Source organism: Motacilla alba, chromosome 1A (assembly GCF_015832195.1).
Source record: "Motacilla alba alba isolate MOTALB_02 chromosome 1A, Motacilla_alba_V1.0_pri, whole genome shotgun sequence".
Classification (NCBI taxonomy): Eukaryota; Metazoa; Chordata; class Aves; order Passeriformes; family Motacillidae; genus Motacilla; species Motacilla alba.
In genome coordinates, this window is record NC_052031.1 from 28348312 (window position 1) to 28365152 (window position 16841).

General features: G+C 38.4%; 1 protein-coding gene across 5 annotated transcripts in view; it reads left to right on the forward strand.

The window, feature by feature from the left end:
- Positions 1 to 16841, forward strand: part of PDZRN4 (PDZ domain containing ring finger 4) — a 230500-nt gene that overhangs the window by 191511 nt on the left and 22148 nt on the right. For all 5 annotated transcript variants that reach the window (XM_038153883.1, XM_038153885.1, XM_038153884.1 and 2 more), the window contains one exon: positions 828 to 930. In XM_038153883.1, the coding sequence (XP_038009811.1) occupies positions 828 to 930 (103 nt within the window). The remainder of the gene's footprint in view (positions 1 to 827; positions 931 to 16841) is intronic.

Below are 16841 nucleotides of genomic sequence, written 5' to 3' on the forward strand. Positions count from 1 at the left end.
TCTAGGCTAGATGAATTGGGTTTACTTCTGACCCCTGCACAGCAAGGAACACGATACATGTATTTCTGAGTTTTTACTGGGTATTTCCAAACTCTGGGCTACTGTGATTGTAGTTCCAGTGCCCTCAGCATGGGGAAGAGTTTTCAACCTCTGCTAAGATAGGTCCTCACTGGATACTACATGGTTGGGATCCAGTCTTGGGTCTAAAGATGTTGTAAAGACCTCATTCTTTGTGTTCCAAGCCCATTTAACAGTACAGTTTACTGACATTTGTAACTGTGCAGTTGCTCAAGTGCACTTCACCATGTTGTTACCACTTTAACACCAGAGGATAATGCAAGTTATTTTACATAAATTCTTGAGCAGTTTGTGAGCCTGATATGGCGTGTAGATTGTTCAAGACTATGACCAGATAGTGAGTTGCCCCCAACCATGACACAGCACCTGAATCTGGAGTTATGTGCCTTTATTAGTATAAGGAATCCAAAAATGTCACAATGAAGCAGTTTGGTTCAAACCAGACCCTTTTAAGAAATCACCCTGTGTAAATATGCCTAAAGATGAACCCATCAAAATGAGCTCAGCCGGAGCAAGAGCTATTGCAAGGAAAACAGTCTGTGCTGCTTCTTGGTACTGGCTCTTTCAGGTACTTTGTTCTTTCAGGCTGTCAAGCCATTCAGAGCAGCATCCTGAGATGAGAAAACTATGAAGTGCGACTGGGTTGGCAGCAGGGGGAAGGCTGTGGAGGGGGGTGAGGTGGGACCTTTTAATTTAAAAACCCCCATATTTTCTCATCTATTGTTATTGTACTGCTTTGTTCCACATAGCTGCCATTCTCTTCACCCAGTGGAGCATGAATTTTATGAAGGTAATGAGTATCTTTCCAGCCTGCCTGCTGATGCAGATAGAACAGAGGACTTTGAGTATGAGGTAAGATCATGGGCACACTTCACCCTCTCTTTCTGTTATTACAGATATGGCATTTACACAACTGATCCTGCTCCTCTGAGAAAAAGAAGAGTGGGAATACTTCTTAAAAATCATCACAAAAGGCAGTTTTGTGTTACACCTGTGTGATGTCACAGGATTTACTGGAGGCAGGCTAGGGTTAGGCTAAAGATGTGAAATTTGAAAGCAGAATTCTGCAGTGGGTGACTACATGCAAGTCTAGGATGCTTGTTTAACATGTTCTGTCTTTGTGCAGTGGAGACTGTAACTCAAATGCTTCTCTTTATTGATTTAACACTTTAAAGCCAGCCTTTCCACAAATGGTTACTGGAAGCTTAATTGCTTTCCTCCTCCTGCCTCTAACTTTAGGAATCAATTGTCCTTGTATTGAATGCATTAGAAATCAGTCTTCCAGAGATTTGGGGGTGTACTTGAGTGTTTTTAAAATCATGCTTCAAATTGGGCAATGAATATAGTTTTTATTACTCGCTCATTGATATTTGACATTGTAAGTATTGCAATTATAAGAGATTGTGCTCTGTACCACAAATCTCCCTTTGCTGCTAATGTATTGCACTGTCTGGTGACAAGGGTGGATGTGTTTCTGAGTCACTGGAAAATCATTATGTGAAGCTTCCCAAAATGATAACATATGATTAGTGATGTTGCTCTTCATTAGATTTTCATTTCAATATCTAAATAATCTAGTTGTCAGTCAGTCATTAGCTTTTCATGTTTTCCACTGTCATCTAGTAACAAAATATTTATAGGAACAGGCATAAGAAGCAGATGGTTCTTTTTATTATTAAAGTGCTGAGTCTTTTCATAAGTTCAAGTTACTGTGTTTTAAATAGGAATGATTATAAATAATTAAAAATCTTTAATACAAGATTAAAAACATCCTACCCTCCTGTTTGCTCTACCTTAAGAAACCCTTTTAAAGGTTTCATATAACTGGGTGGCATTTGGAAATTACATGAAAGGCGAAAGCCTTGGCAAATATGCAGTCAGTTCTCTTTTATTGTGTCTTTAGCATCTAAGATGCTCAACTGCAAGTTCAGCCCATTGCTCTTCCAGCAGACAGGGGAATCTGGAAAATCAAATAACGTCTACTTAGTGGATCTCATCAGAACAAGCAAACTTTTATTTGAACTCCTCAAAAAATCATTGCTATGGATAAGTGAGATGATTATTTCTTCCCAGTTGGATTTTGGTGTAGTGTCTCACAGTGTAAGAGTCTCAGAATTTAAGTTCTGTTTTGACTCCCCCTGTGTAATACAATATTAAATTTCTCTGTCAGGTGTGTTTGTTCATGATACTTGTTCCTGAAATGTAATAGAAACTATTTTTTCTGGTAGTATTTAATTTAATTAGTAATGAAAGCACCTAGAAAGACTTTTTTTAAATGGTAAAATAGAAATAATTTTCACCATTTAATAGGAATATCAGTGACAATTGGTAAAGGATCTACCTAGTGGACTCAAGTCCTCTTTGTGGCCTATTATTTATCCCTAATAATGGCTGGCATAAATACTGTGACGGCAGTAAACGTTTGGGCATGTTCTCAGTTGCCTGTATTCTCTGCTAATCACAACATCATAGCCATTAATTTGCTGTTAGCTGTGATTCACTTGCCCAAGGCATATACACTGAGTGACTGAAATAAAGTGTTTCATGTGAAATTTAAATGGGAAAGAAACTGTCTAGACTCCTTTGAGAAGAAGGTTTTCTAAAAATATGTGCATTTTTAGGAGGAACAAGAATATCTCACAGCCTTTAATTAGCAGAGCTCCAAACATTAAAGATATTCCCAAAGTTTAAGCCCATATGGTAATATTATGGTTTAGGTTACTCACTGGTTGTATTATCTGCTATTTCAGGTCCCTGTAAGACCTTATTAAGCTCCCTTGCCATAACCAGGGATCTGGAAAAACTGAGAGCATTGTCCTCAGAGTTATATATCTCCATCCCATAAAAGAGTCTCAGAGTCAAAAAGAACTTCCCAGCTCCTGTTGCTGGTCCTGGGGAGAAGCAGCAGGACAGTGGGTGGAGTAGAGGCTATGCTCCAATGCTAAACTTAAAAAACTGTATTCACCCTATGTGATGAGGGCATTTTTCCTCACTTTCCTCTAGAGATCTCCAATTAAAGACCAGCTTTTATATTACTTCCTGTATTAATATTGTCTCAAAAGTGTGTTGCTTTGTTTCTAGACTTTTAACACATCATGTCTGCCATGTGAGGGTGAAAGCAGCATGCAGGAGGGGTGCAGAAGCCCTGCTCATGCACCTCTCAGTCTGCAGGCTGGATTGAAGAACCACAGAGTGTTCTTTATCTCGCACTGATTGATTTATCCTGTGCTTAGGGGAAAGAGGTTTATTGTTTTTACTGTGCTTTATTTAGAAAGAGGATTTTATCAGTGTTCTTTGATTTCATAATTGTTTTTTAATTTGTGACAACTTTCTGGTTGAACTTTAGCTAATCAGATACAGCAGAAATTTGTGTGCTGTCAAGGGCATGGTTCTGTTTCCAAAATGCACATCATGCATTTTGGAAATGCACCTTTCCCATTGTGAAAAAGGATGGAGATAAGTAGCTCACAGGTCTCCATGACAAACATGAAAATTTTGAAATGGATTGAAATCCAAGCCTGGAGATTTCAGAAAGGAATTGAAACAAGATAGTGGGCAGAAAAAATAACTAGAACACCTCATTATTTCCTAGAAATGCTTTGTAAATGAAGAATGCATCAGTTCTGAGACACAAACACAAAATATGCAGCCAGATTAGGAAGCAAGGAAATAAGATGACTAGCAAAGGGGGTGCTGGAAACAAAAATGTTTTTCAAGAAAGGGAATGTCCTGAAAAACTCTGATCACTTTAGTTCTTGCTTACAAATATGTGCTAGTGTTTAAGTACCTGAGCTACCACCATAAGAGATCAAGAGGAGGATCATATATGATAGCCAGCACTGGGGATATGGACTTAAACTTGCAGTGGTAGGATTAGACACTTATAAGACTCTTCTACTCCAGTTGTAAGCTAGAAAAGCCCCATGGGCTGTGATCAGATTGTCACAATGCAATGAACTCAAGTATGAGCCAATTGTCTTGGAAGGATGCACTCCCAGGGAGGCTCATTAGGCTCCATACAGTACCACACTTTAAACAAATGGCTGGGAAGATGATGAAGCTGGGGGATTTTCACTGCCAACTTGAGCATCCTTATGTTGCTACTGCAAAAATTGTCCTAAAAGAAATCTGAATTGATGGTAGATGCTAAGGCAGCGCCTGCATCAGTCAGTGTTGGCAGAAAGGCATCAAAAGATTTGCAATTCTTGCATAGCCAGATTCCCATGAGGACCTTTAAGAAGCAGGAATGGACTGATGTGTAAGTGCTCCATTGGACTTGCAATAAATGTTACTGAAAGAGAGCCAGAGATATTCAGAACAAACCCACCCAGCCTGACTATGAGTGGCTTTCTGCTGCTGGACAAGTGAGTTTAGATTATAGATCACACTTGCTGGTACCAATGAGGTGAAATGACTAAAAGCATCACAATCCCCAGTAAATCTGTGTTAAACATTGCTCTAAAATTTGTCCCTGTAAGAAGAATAGAGACTACAGGTACTAGGGAGGAATAAGTAGGCTAATGGTGCTCACTTAATAACATTTCTGAGCCTACTATCCAGGAGAGAGAAACTTTGTATACTTGTTTTGGACCATTAATAGTAATACAGAAATCAAGGGGACAGAGTCATTTAAATGGTGGGACAGTTAAAAAATAGGTAGAAAAAAGATAACCGACAAAGAATGTTGTAAAGACAGAGCTGGTCAAAAGAAAGGATCACTGATATCTGGTCCTACACGATCAGTCTAATGAGATAAGAAAATAAAATGTTACAAGCAGGCACAAGCTGGTAGTGTTATCTAGTCAGCAAGTCCTTATCCATGGACAGAGACCTTCATACATGTATGTACTGAAGTAGCTTTTGAGCAAAAGCAGAATGGGAGGGGATTGCTTTCTGCTGGGGGATTACAGCTTTTAAAACTTCAGATATCTCAGATAGGAAAAGATTCTCATTTCCAGCTGAATGCTTCTTCCAAACAGCAACAGCAGACATCCTGAGAAGGAATAGAAGTGGGTTGCATTATCTGTTGTTGTATATATGAGGAAGACTGTACTTAAATTTGCTGTCAACATTGAGGGGTTGTTGTTTGGAGCAAGATTGGATGTCAGTCAATGTGGATGCACAAAAGAAACCAGAATAATTGCCTAAAAGACTTTCCAGCTCTGATTATTTTCATTTCTAGGCACAAATGATTGTTTCAGCATTCAGGAGCCTGGAAAATTTTATCAACAGTCCATCATATCAGGATGGAAACATTTCAGAGTAGAAAAGGGAGAATGGCAGCCCTTGTGTTAGCCCACCTGTGTCTGATGACTTTAGTTCTAATGCACACCAATGCTAGTCTTGATAGATTGCGGCAGTTTTAAGACCAGTACCTCTGAAAAGTTGCTTAGTTGACCCTATATGAAATTATGAAGTATTCTGATGCTCTTTACTTAGAAACCATTGAGCAGCTTTATGTTACTTTTTTGCTCAGGTAGTTTGTGCATGTCAGTAAGCATACAGAGAGCCACATGAATCATGTGCAGGTAAAATCTTTCTGTGACCATATTTTATGGAGCCTTTTGTGTCCAGGCAATGAAAGGATAAGAGTTCTTGAAGGAAAGAACGTGGTATTTTGAGAAAAAGCTGTGTGAGACTTTTCCCACTTGGAGCATGGATTCTTCCCATGCTATAGAAAATAAGACTTCTGGAAATTAGAATATTCATATGCAAGTTGCTTTACTGCATCATCCTCCTGCTAAGCTTAGCAGTGCATAGGGCTCTGAGGGCTGGCTAATACTTCAGGGTAAAAATTATTACTCTTAAAATCATGTTCTGATTTGTAGACTCAAGGGACAGATTTTTCCATCAGAATAAGGAAATAAATGTGTGTATGCATGTTGAATGCAAATGCTAATTTATGGTTATGCACAGCCATTCATTTAAATGTTTTGATAAGTTTTTGTACTCATAAATATGTTAACTGTAAATTTAGATTAGTCCATCAAGTCTACTATTGGTCTGATCCAAACCTGCTGAAATTCCTAAGGTTTCCTATTGACCTGAGCATTTCTGGATCAGATGCTGTCAGCTGTTTTCACAAACAACTGAAAATGGGCCTTGAATAGAGATAAGCTAGAAACCTTTTGGAATTGGCCGTAAGTCTTTGTGTAGGCATCTTTTCACTGGACACTTAAAAGTTGCATAGGGGAAAATTTTACGCTGCTCTTCTTGTTTGTTCTACTTTTTCTGAGTGTTGCAGTAGATACAGCGTAGCAGTAACACACTGATTCCCTCTTCCATTAATACTGATCCCATTGTGATGAGGGAAGGTATTTCAGGAGCAAATTCAAATTTATCAGTTCTGTGACATTACACTTTTGAAGTGATTGATTTTTATTGGCATTTTTTCCTTAGAAATAAAGGAGTAATTTCAGATTAGCAGTCTGAGTGAGGCTGTTCATCTGAATAAAGTTACTTGAACACCTTACTTGAATAAGTATTTATGGGTTGAGGCTCTCATGGGCTACTGAAGAGTGGTCTCAGCATTCATTCTCAGTGAACAGCCCACCATTGCTCTAATAGTCCAGGAGAGACCTGTCTGCCTGGTGAATTCCTATTTAAGACCTTTTCAACACATGGATTACTTAACCAATAAAACAGGTCTGTCGATCTTGTAAATACATATTTGGGGGCTTTTTAACATGAGGATTACTGAGCTGATAGCCTGTAACAGCTCCCACCAGAGCTCTGACAGTCTGCAAACACCCCTGTGTGAGCATTACAGGAGCTTGCAGCAGCACAACTGGAACTCCTCCTCAATTGCTAGCACCTGAGCAAACAGGTTTTTATGGAAACAGCTTCTGTGCACACACTGCCAGCACTGCTGATTGCTGCCGTCAGGCTCTTTTGTTTTGTTACTTGATGAGTGTTTCTGCACAATGAAGCCAGCTATCAGGTTGTGCTTGTTTTTCACTGTATTTCCTACTGTGATTGGAGTCTTTATCTTTTACCCTGAACTTCTTAAAATTGGAGATAAATCACAAAATGCACCTCTAGGAAATAAAAGGCAGTTTTTGAATTCAGCAACCACCAGACATAATTGAAAAGAGAAGGCTTCAAGAAATATGGATCTTTATAGAGACATGGGAGTTGTAGTGTAGAAGAGCTGAAATGGTGGACAAGGTTGTGTCTTTCCATTGTCATCAGACCTGACTGGTACGGTAGGACAAATAGGAACAAACTTGCTGTGTTGTAGATTTTCAATGGAAAAAGCAGATGCTTCTCACCACATGCCTTACCTTATGAAGCTGTGGTAAAGGGACTGAACTGACAGATCAAAGTGGGCTTAGATAATTTGGGACTTCATCATAGAATCATGGAATGGTTTGGAGTGGAAGGGACCTTAAAGATAATGTAGTTCCAACCCCTGCCATTGACAGGGACACCCCCACTTGACCAGGTTGTTCAAAGCCTCATCCAGCACAGCCTTGAACACTGCCAGGGATGGAGCTTCCACAGCTTCTCTGGGTGTCTCACCACCCTCATAGTGAAGAACTCATTCCTAATATCTAATCTAAATGTGCCCTCTTTCATTTTAAAGCCCTTATCCCTCGTCCTATCATGACATGCCCATGTCTAAAGTCCCTCTCCAGCTCCCTTGTCCCCCTCCTTAGGTGTGGAAGGCTGCTCTGCATTCTTCCTGAGGCTTTCTCTTTTCCATTCTGAATAACCCCGATTCTCTCAGTCTGTTATCATAGGAGGGACAATTGGTACACTGTTTCTTTTCTGACCATTGCTCCAAACCTAGCAGTTACAGCTGAATCATGGTTGCCCCATGGTATAGAGACATTTACCAACACCATTATTCTGATTTTTTGTGTCACTTTTTAATATTATATGGTACCTGCTGATAAGAAGTATCATGAAGGAAGTGAACAGGTATTTGTGTGCCTGTAGTTTGTGGTCTTGGCTACTTAGGAAAGTCTGGTTTGTGAGAACTTGTGGTGATTGGCCTTTTTTTTTCCCCATTCCACCTGTTCTGTCATACAAAGATAAAGAGAAAAAATGGACTCTGTTTTAAAGCTACCTTGTAAGGAATTCTCCTGAATTAGTAAGTAGATTGTTAGAGTTGTTTCAGTTGGACCTGAGGAAGCACTTATCATGATCAGGGCTTCTAAAGCCATTCCTTGTGATTTCTTCCTGTTAACTCAAGAGCGTTCTGAGCGGCAAACATCCAGCCTGTGACCCAGCTATTGACTAAAAATAGAAAAGGTCACAGTTGAAATACAAAAAGGGGAAAGTGGCACTGGAATATTTTTTGCTTTCTTTCTTTTAATAACACTGGATAATAATTAAAAGAAGACTGAGCATGCATTTGGCATAAAACAGCATAAGATTATGTATTTTTAAAATACCCATGAATTTATATTAGTATAATTTACCCATAGACAATAATAACCATGGCATTTCTCCCTAACTGTGGCCGATTGTACGCTGTAAATGAGCAAAGGATTGATAAGAGCAGCCCTTTTCTTTCAGTTTTTCATTTAAGTATTGAAGTCACTCTTCAGGTATAAATAAATTAAACAAAACCATTCTATTGAGGTTCTGTAGTGTTATGATGTCCTGTGTTATGATATCCTGTATTGCTACATGAATTCACAAGCAGGTGAACTAAGGACAGTTGTATTGAGAGACTTGCCAAGTCAATCAGTGGCAGAACTGGCAATAAAAGCCAGAAGCCTTTAATTGTCATGCATCTCTTTTTTGGCCGTTAAATCACTCTTCTTCCTTGCTAGACATTGGGTCATTTAGATAGAAGGTAATGTCAGGGTGATTTCTGCCACAGTTGCTCGTTGATTTTGAGTGTATTGCTGTATATCATCACAAAATCCTGACATTCAAAGTGAATGAATTTGCTGTCATCTCACTTCCTCTAAGTAACAAATATGCCAATTTAGGGATTTGAATTGTGTCCACAACTGCAGAGGATCATGAGAGAAAAAGACACAAAACTGGCATGGACATATTTATCAAGGTTATTACCATTTATTGTGTTTTAAAACAGGAGAAAATATATATCAAGTCAGTGATATTCATTCTGTTTCATGATTTCATAAAACAAGCCCAGGGTTGCTCCTTATTTCACCAGGAAGCTAATAAAAATTCTTACTTGTTGTCAGAGCTTATGTTGTTCCAGGAAAATGAAGAAAAGTGACTTTAGTTCAGCAACACTTTATTGCTGGGCAACATTACAATGTATGGAATGTGCTTTTCAGTCAGTGAAGGAAGAGAAAGGTGTTGGTAATATTTTCATATTTATGGAAATCTGTGGATTATAAATCTTCTGTTTTTGAGAAATTCTTTGTTTAGACAGTTCTTAACATTATTATCCCACATACTTCCATACATGCTTTACAGTCAAAATGTTTCTAAGGGTTTTATTAATGCTATTTTTCATATGCCTTCTACTTGAATGTTCATGTAGTCTGTCTTGGAAACATGAAATCTAGCTATACAGACAAAAGATGGGAGGGAATAATTTATTTTACATATTTTTTAAAAAACAGCCTAAGTCATGTTAACCAGTTTGTTATAATGTTGCTATTTTAAAGCTTAGATCCTAGGAAATCCTAGAGCACAGGAAACATGGGCTGAGTCACCTTAGCAAGAGGGAACCTTTTACAATAAACTGGGATTAAAACAAGGTTTCAGTTTAATTCATGCTGGGCCTTCAGAGGAGAAATAAAAAAAAAAAAAAAAAAAAAAAGCAGGAGAGGCCTTTTCTCTGGGAGTTTGCTTTTTATTTAATGAGGGGTCTCTTCAAAGAGAATGTGATAGTCATTCCTAGAGGGCATGGTTGGGTGAGCAGGAATACAGGTGAAACTGTATTGTGCATCAAAAAGCAGAAGATGAGTTTGCTTTGTATTTCATCTCATGATTTTATCAATCTGCACAAGTATGTGCTTGGGGGTAGAGGGCATTCCGTGTGCAACAGAAGTTTGAACAGCTGAAACTCAGCATGGATATGGTGCCCACAGACCTCATTTTGGTGCCAGGAAAATCAAAATGTGTTTTGAAAGTAATTTCTTATTGCTTCATGTGCTTGATTTATAGGCGCATGTATGTGATTAAAATGTGCATATTTTAACTATACATATTTTAATATGTGTGTACCTCAAGGTAAACAAGACCATAGGTGGGATGGAATTTTAATAGTGCTTTCTAAGAATTTCTAAGTTCATCTTTAAAATTAGCTTTTTCATAGTATTTTGCCTCTACTGTGTCTGAAAGGCATGAACTGAATTACAGGAAGGTATATTTCTCACAAATGTAATTGAAAAACTACATTTTCAACTTGATTTCAATTAATATCCCAAAACAGCCTTCACACATTTGTAGATCTAGGCTGTCCATACACATGGAGCTGTAACTGGGTAAGAGTTTGAATCTGCAGCTATGTGTTCCACTGTCCAGATAAATGCTTGCTGCAGCAGATGTTGGCACATCTGTTATGCCTCCCCATTTCGATTGGCTGCCTGGGTGTTTAGAAAGTGCTGATGAGGCAGATAAATCTTCTGACACATTTCAGGCCCAAAGCAGGCAGGCAGCAGTAACAGTGATGCTTATAGAGCCAAGTCCTCAGCAGAAACATTTTGAAATACACCAAATATAAAGTATGATTTTACCTGCACGAGGTGAAATTTATTGTATTGTATAGTATTGTTTTAATTTATTATTTCATTTATTGTGTTGTGAAAGCTAATTATTCTAAGTGATTTTCAGCTGATCTGAACTGCAGCCATGATGCCTCTTAAATCTCTGGACTTTGTGTATCTAAGGTATATTGTCTAGAAAAATGTGTTTGCTACAGTTTAGAAAGAACTGTAAGCTATGAAAAGGTTCTTTATTAAACATAAGGGAATTTGAAACCAGAAACAGCTGAGGTAGATGGGTTTTTTGGAAGGGGAATAGTTATCATCTGGGAACCTGAAGTTCCTGGCCTTATCAGAATTCTTACTTTCAACAGGTTTTCTTCTACCAATGAAGTGTGTCAGATTTTAATATTTTTATACCATTAGGGCCTGGAAAACTCCAGAGTATCAAAGAGGACATTCATGGACAGAGAAGTATATATCTGACAGTCTCAGGTGTGGAGACTGGTTTCCAAGTACATAGAGCTTTTGCACATCTTGGGTCCCTTCCAGACCTTAATCTCCAACACAATGAATGATAAACAGAAATGTAGAAGTTGTTGTAAAGATTTTAGCACTGATGTCATGAGCTAATATTGTCTCATTCCCTCCAGTAGACATTACCACTAGATTTTCCTTGTGGTCTTCAATAACCCCTATTTGAGGCAAGTCCAGAAATTACAGTGAACCTGTTGTGGAGGAGCGAAGAAATGGATGCTGATTATACAGCTGATATAGTTGTAGTTATAGTCTACAACTTGTAGTGGTAGTTATAGTCTACAACTTCTCAGGACAACTCTTCCAGTCTTTGGCTACCCTCTTAGTAAGAAGCACTTCCCTAAATATCTGATTTCCCAAGTAGCAGCTGATGTCTGTTGTCTCATGTGGCTGTCACAGTGCACCTCAAAGAAGAGTCTGGTTCTGACTTCTCTGGATTCTTGCATTTGATGCCTGAAGGAAGCAACAATATCTCCTTATTGAGTAGGTGAATTCTCTTCAAAAGGCTAATCAAATGGAGTTCTCCCAGCTTTCTCTTTTTGGAGATGTACTCAAGCCCTCTAATTAGTTAATGGACTTCTAGTCATACATGGAGTACTGTATTCCTACCTGAAAATCAAGAGAAGGTCCATTAGAACATTTTACATCAGAGCCATTTCCATTGGAAAACAGATGGGGGAGAAAATTCTGGAAAGCCCCAAAAGGAAAAAAAAATTGACCTGTCTAAGTTTGTTGGGTTTGTTTTCCCCACTCTCAAGGAGCAAAAACCAATGTGACAGTTTAGCATGTTCACACACACTGCACAATAGAATAGTTACTACTCCGGTCTGCTTATCTCATTTTAACATAAGGTTCAGTTTCTGCCTTGTCTGTGCTATTCCCACCTACTTTGTTTAATGAGAAGAAAATGACAATGTAGGATCTAAGATTATTGGTAAAGAAACACTTCACTGCATATTATCAGTTAGCTCATTATACTTTAACCTCCACTTGTAGCCTTGCAAATTCACATTTCTATTGAGGGAAACACCAATAGCAAGGATAAAAGTTCACTCCTGAAAAATACTACATATAAGCATTTTACCATGCATCTGTCTGCTCAGAAAGCAAGTATTCATGGTTTTCCCAGATACACAATATACCAGAAGGGGTGGTGGGTCTCAAGCAGGAGAAAATAGATATGCATACATATCAGGGGAAAATATAGGTATGTAGTTAAGTATCTCTAATAAATTAACATTCATACTGCACCATGGGAAAAGAACAGAAGTAAAGAGGGCAAATAGGAAGGTGGAAGAATCAGGGAGAAAAGTAATGGCTTGTTTAAAAGAAGACAGTGGATATTTTACTTTCCAGTTAGTGTGATCATCCAGACAATAAGGGAAAAATATTTTTCAATAGCATTTGGAGTATTTTAGGTTTAATATTTCTCATAAGTGTTGATTTTTTGGATTTATCGTTTTGACGGGAATCTGAAGATTTGGTATCATGCACACTAGCTAAGCTTCCCCAAGAGAAGGTTTGTGACTTCCTAGAGGATACACAGTCAGCTGTTGAGCCTTCAGCAGCCAGGAAGCCTGTAATTTGTAAAGGATTTTTTTCTTTTTCTTTGACTTACATATGACATATATTCACTCTAAAGTCCACCATGTGTCTTTAAGCTAGAATATTCTTTAAATGCAAGTCAGACAGGCCACACAAGGTCTGCCAGGCCCACAGACTTAAAGGTGTTTATCTCATCCTCATATGCTCCAGACCCTTCCTCCCATGCAACGCTGAATTTGTTCATGGCACAGTGATGACAGGCTTCTCATATTTGTAGTCCAGCTCCATCATTCATACAGCCCAACCAGTTGCCCCATCTGCTCCATGATTGCTGTCCACCTCATCCTCACCCACAGGGAGTCTCAGCTGACACCAGGGTGTCTTCCTTCTCCCACTCATGGCCAGCAGGCTGTTACTGATCATCACACATCAGACTGCTGAATACTCACTGGCAGGCCTACCATGCCTTAAGTTTCTCCATTGTTTGATTTTTCACACAGAAGTGTAATGCACACCAAAAATTTTCACTCCAGAGCTGCAGGGTGAGAGTGAATTCCCACATCCATTGGAGATTCTTTGTTATCAAAGGATTCAGCAGCTACAGGGCCAAATTCTGCTCTCCCAGAACAATGATATTTAATTAATAGGTGCCTATATTTAAGCCTATTAATTCTGGGGTTTTCTGCTAGTTTTTTCTTTTTCTCCTTTTGTTTTCTTTTGGTTTGTTTTCTAACACTGGTATCATTGTCTACAGCATCCTGCCATCCCAGACCATTCTTTGTCTGGACACAAAAGAGCGTGTGGCTCTAAGAGTGGCTATAAAGCAGGGATCAGTAGGAAAGTGGTTTTATTTTTAAGTATTTCTCATACTACATTGTGTTTGGGCTTGGATTATGCATTTGAAAAATGCTTGCTGATATTTCTACTTTCTGCTTTGATGTAAACAAATCTTGTGTCAGAGATTCTTAAATCTAAACCAGACTTTTAAAAATGAGGATTATATGAGACTCCAGCCTATAAGGTAAAGCCCCCACCCCTTGGACTCATCATTGTTTTTCCCCACCATGTGGAATAGAGATAACCCTCTGTTTCTTTGTGGTAAGCTACCAACCAAATCCATTCTGGCAAATCTGACACCCAATGTGATTTGTCCTTCTCGATGCTGTTTATGAGAAGTAAGGACAGTCTTCTGTCAAAATTGATAAGTGAGAAGACACCGGGGAATGCAATTTTATTTGTAACAGCACAGCTGCCAGCAGTTCCAACTTGTTTACATCTAGGCTGGCTCTGTCTTGCTCCATAGCTTTTCTATTTCCATCCAAATAGCCCCCAAGTACATTGTGGATGTGCCAGTCTGTGTGAAATCTGAATAACAGAACATACTGGGACCGTTGGAGAGAGGAAAAATAATTTATTTCTTTAGGTTATTTTTACAACTTGAGAATGTCAATAATTTTAAAAGTGAAACCCTGAACTCTACCAAATCTCCATAGACATTTACAGAATGGGTTCTAAAACTGATCTATAATGTGCTAAAATCCTGCAGTGTTTGTAACCTTCCATGGAGAAGATAGCAGAGCAGTTAAGAGCTTTGCTTTTCTGATAGAAGAATTGTTTTTCTGGTGAAAGTGGCTAGTGTTTGTAAATTAAGTCCCCTGCAAGCTTTTAAATACAAATTTATTCATTGTGAAAAGAATGTGATAGGACCCTGCAGTGACCTGTGAAGGGGAGGGCTGTTTCATTGCACTCTGTTTCACACTGAATACTTCTGGAACATAGCCTTCAATTAGCCTGTGTTACAAAGACATTAATGTATTTCCTGGAAAATCCCTTTGACAGGAGAGCATAACTCTTGACGGTGTTAGAATAGTTCTGAGGTCTGGGATGCCTTTGTTTGCCTGCAGTATTACTTGCCTTCTGTCTGGAAGCCCCAGAATCCCAGGCGGTTTTGATCTTTTTTTATTGGCACACTTAAGAAAGCTGCAGTGATAGGCAGTTCCTCTATACAGGCTCTCCTGTGAGCTGTTTCTTTACAGCAGCCCACCCTAAACACTCAGTTGTCATGGAGGTAAAGTGAGAGAAGGGCTTTATGTTGGACTGATCTATCTTATGACAGAAGAGCTTTTCTAGAAACTGAAAATTCTTGTGTCCTTTTGCCATTTCTTTTTTGCATTTATGAATAAATAGGTAGTCTAGTTAAAAGTTATTGAAATCCAGAGATGGCTGCAAATGTCATCACTCTGATTCTGTGAATTGTGGGGTGATCTGACATTTTCACCTTCTCATTATAAGCATATACCCTGTCACTGTGTTTTCAAGAATTGTAATCATGCTCTTAAATGAACTGTTAGATGATTGCCAGGAAAGATTTTCTGCAGTGTAACTGGCCTGCCTGGCATGCATTTACATACAGATGTATAAGCACTGCGCAGATATATAAGTACTGCGTGTGCCTATATAGTCATATACAAAAGTTTGCACACTAGACGCATGCGCATGCAAGTAAAGAATTAAATATTTAACATCCACTCGAACTCTGAAAATGAAACAGCTACCTTAGTATGAAATTACTTTGTTAAATATGCAGCAGAGGCATCACAGACTCTCTTCATCTAAACAAAGATAGATAGTCCATAGGAAAAAGATCATAGTTGAAATAGATTGTTTTTCTGAAATCTACAAATGCTAGGATTTACATCTCTTTCTTCTGGGTTTCTTCAAATTACTTCTGGTCACCATTAAAAATATAACCTCTAAAAAAGCCATGCTCAGTGCTGGAAGCATGATTTGGGTTATGAGACACGTTACCTGTTTGAAACACTAAGTGTCTGTTTAAAGTGTGTGTCTCACCCATTGTACAAACCCTGATCATTTGTACATGATACTCACAACTCCTGCACAGTTCAAATTTGATGTGAAATAAATTGTGCTTTAAAATGAAGTCTAAAGACTTTTATTCTGAAGACATTTATTCTGCTGCTGATGTTTGTTTTGCTATGAACCCCTCTGTTTTACACCCTCTCATTTGCAATGCATGATTTTATGTAACATGTAATACCATTATCGTCTCTTCTGAATTTGAGATGAATTTTTTCTATTTAGTAGTTCCAGTGTTAGCCCTCCTAGGGCGTCATTAGATTGAACTGTTCCTGTACGAAGAGTTAAGGTTTTGTTTGTATTATTTTTATTTCATGAGCAGAATTACTTGCCAGTGATGATGACTGTGTGGCATTATGAAGATTAAATATTATACAAAGTAGCAATGTAAACAACTGGTGATTTAGCAGCCTGGAAAAGGTAAATCCTTCAGGTCAGGTGGAGGAAGAGACCAAGAAAGTGAATGCTATTAGCAAGATGCTGCCAGGTGCTTGGCTCTTTGAAGCCTTCCCTGTCTGATAATGATCCCAATGCTTGCATCATTGAGATGCAAGATAAGTGATGAGAAAAGAACTGCAGAGTTGGAATGACTAAACACTTCTATGAGACTGAGATTGATCTTTTCTTTGTTTCCATAGTTTACAGAAACTAACAACAAGCTGAAAAAATCGTTTTACTTACAGAAACTTCATATAGTAACTGTGACAGAAAGTGTGAAAAGCAGCCAAAATTCAGCTGCAGGTTGGTCTCACCCATAAAGGTGCAGAATCAAGATGATGCTGCAGAATGAATCTTAATTTTAAGGTGTGTGTAATCTGTGTAGTCCCTTAGCTCTTCTGTTTGATACCTCAGACAACTGGCACTAGCTCAGATAGATGAGGATTTTTTTTCAGTGTAACTAATTTATTAAAATAAGTCAGACTTTAATGTACTTTCTCAGTTAATTCCTTATTGAGCTATTCTGTAAGTACTCTGATCTCAGCCTTTTGTGCTTCCTTCATTCAATTACTCATTCTGTCAATTATACCATTAGCAAGATGAACAGTAAAAGCAGCTTGTCAGCAATCACTACAGGTAAAAAGGAAAAACAAAGACAAAAGTAACTATTCTTTTCGTATTTTGCTTTATTATTTTGGTGTTGTTTTTTCTTAAAGTGTATGCTAA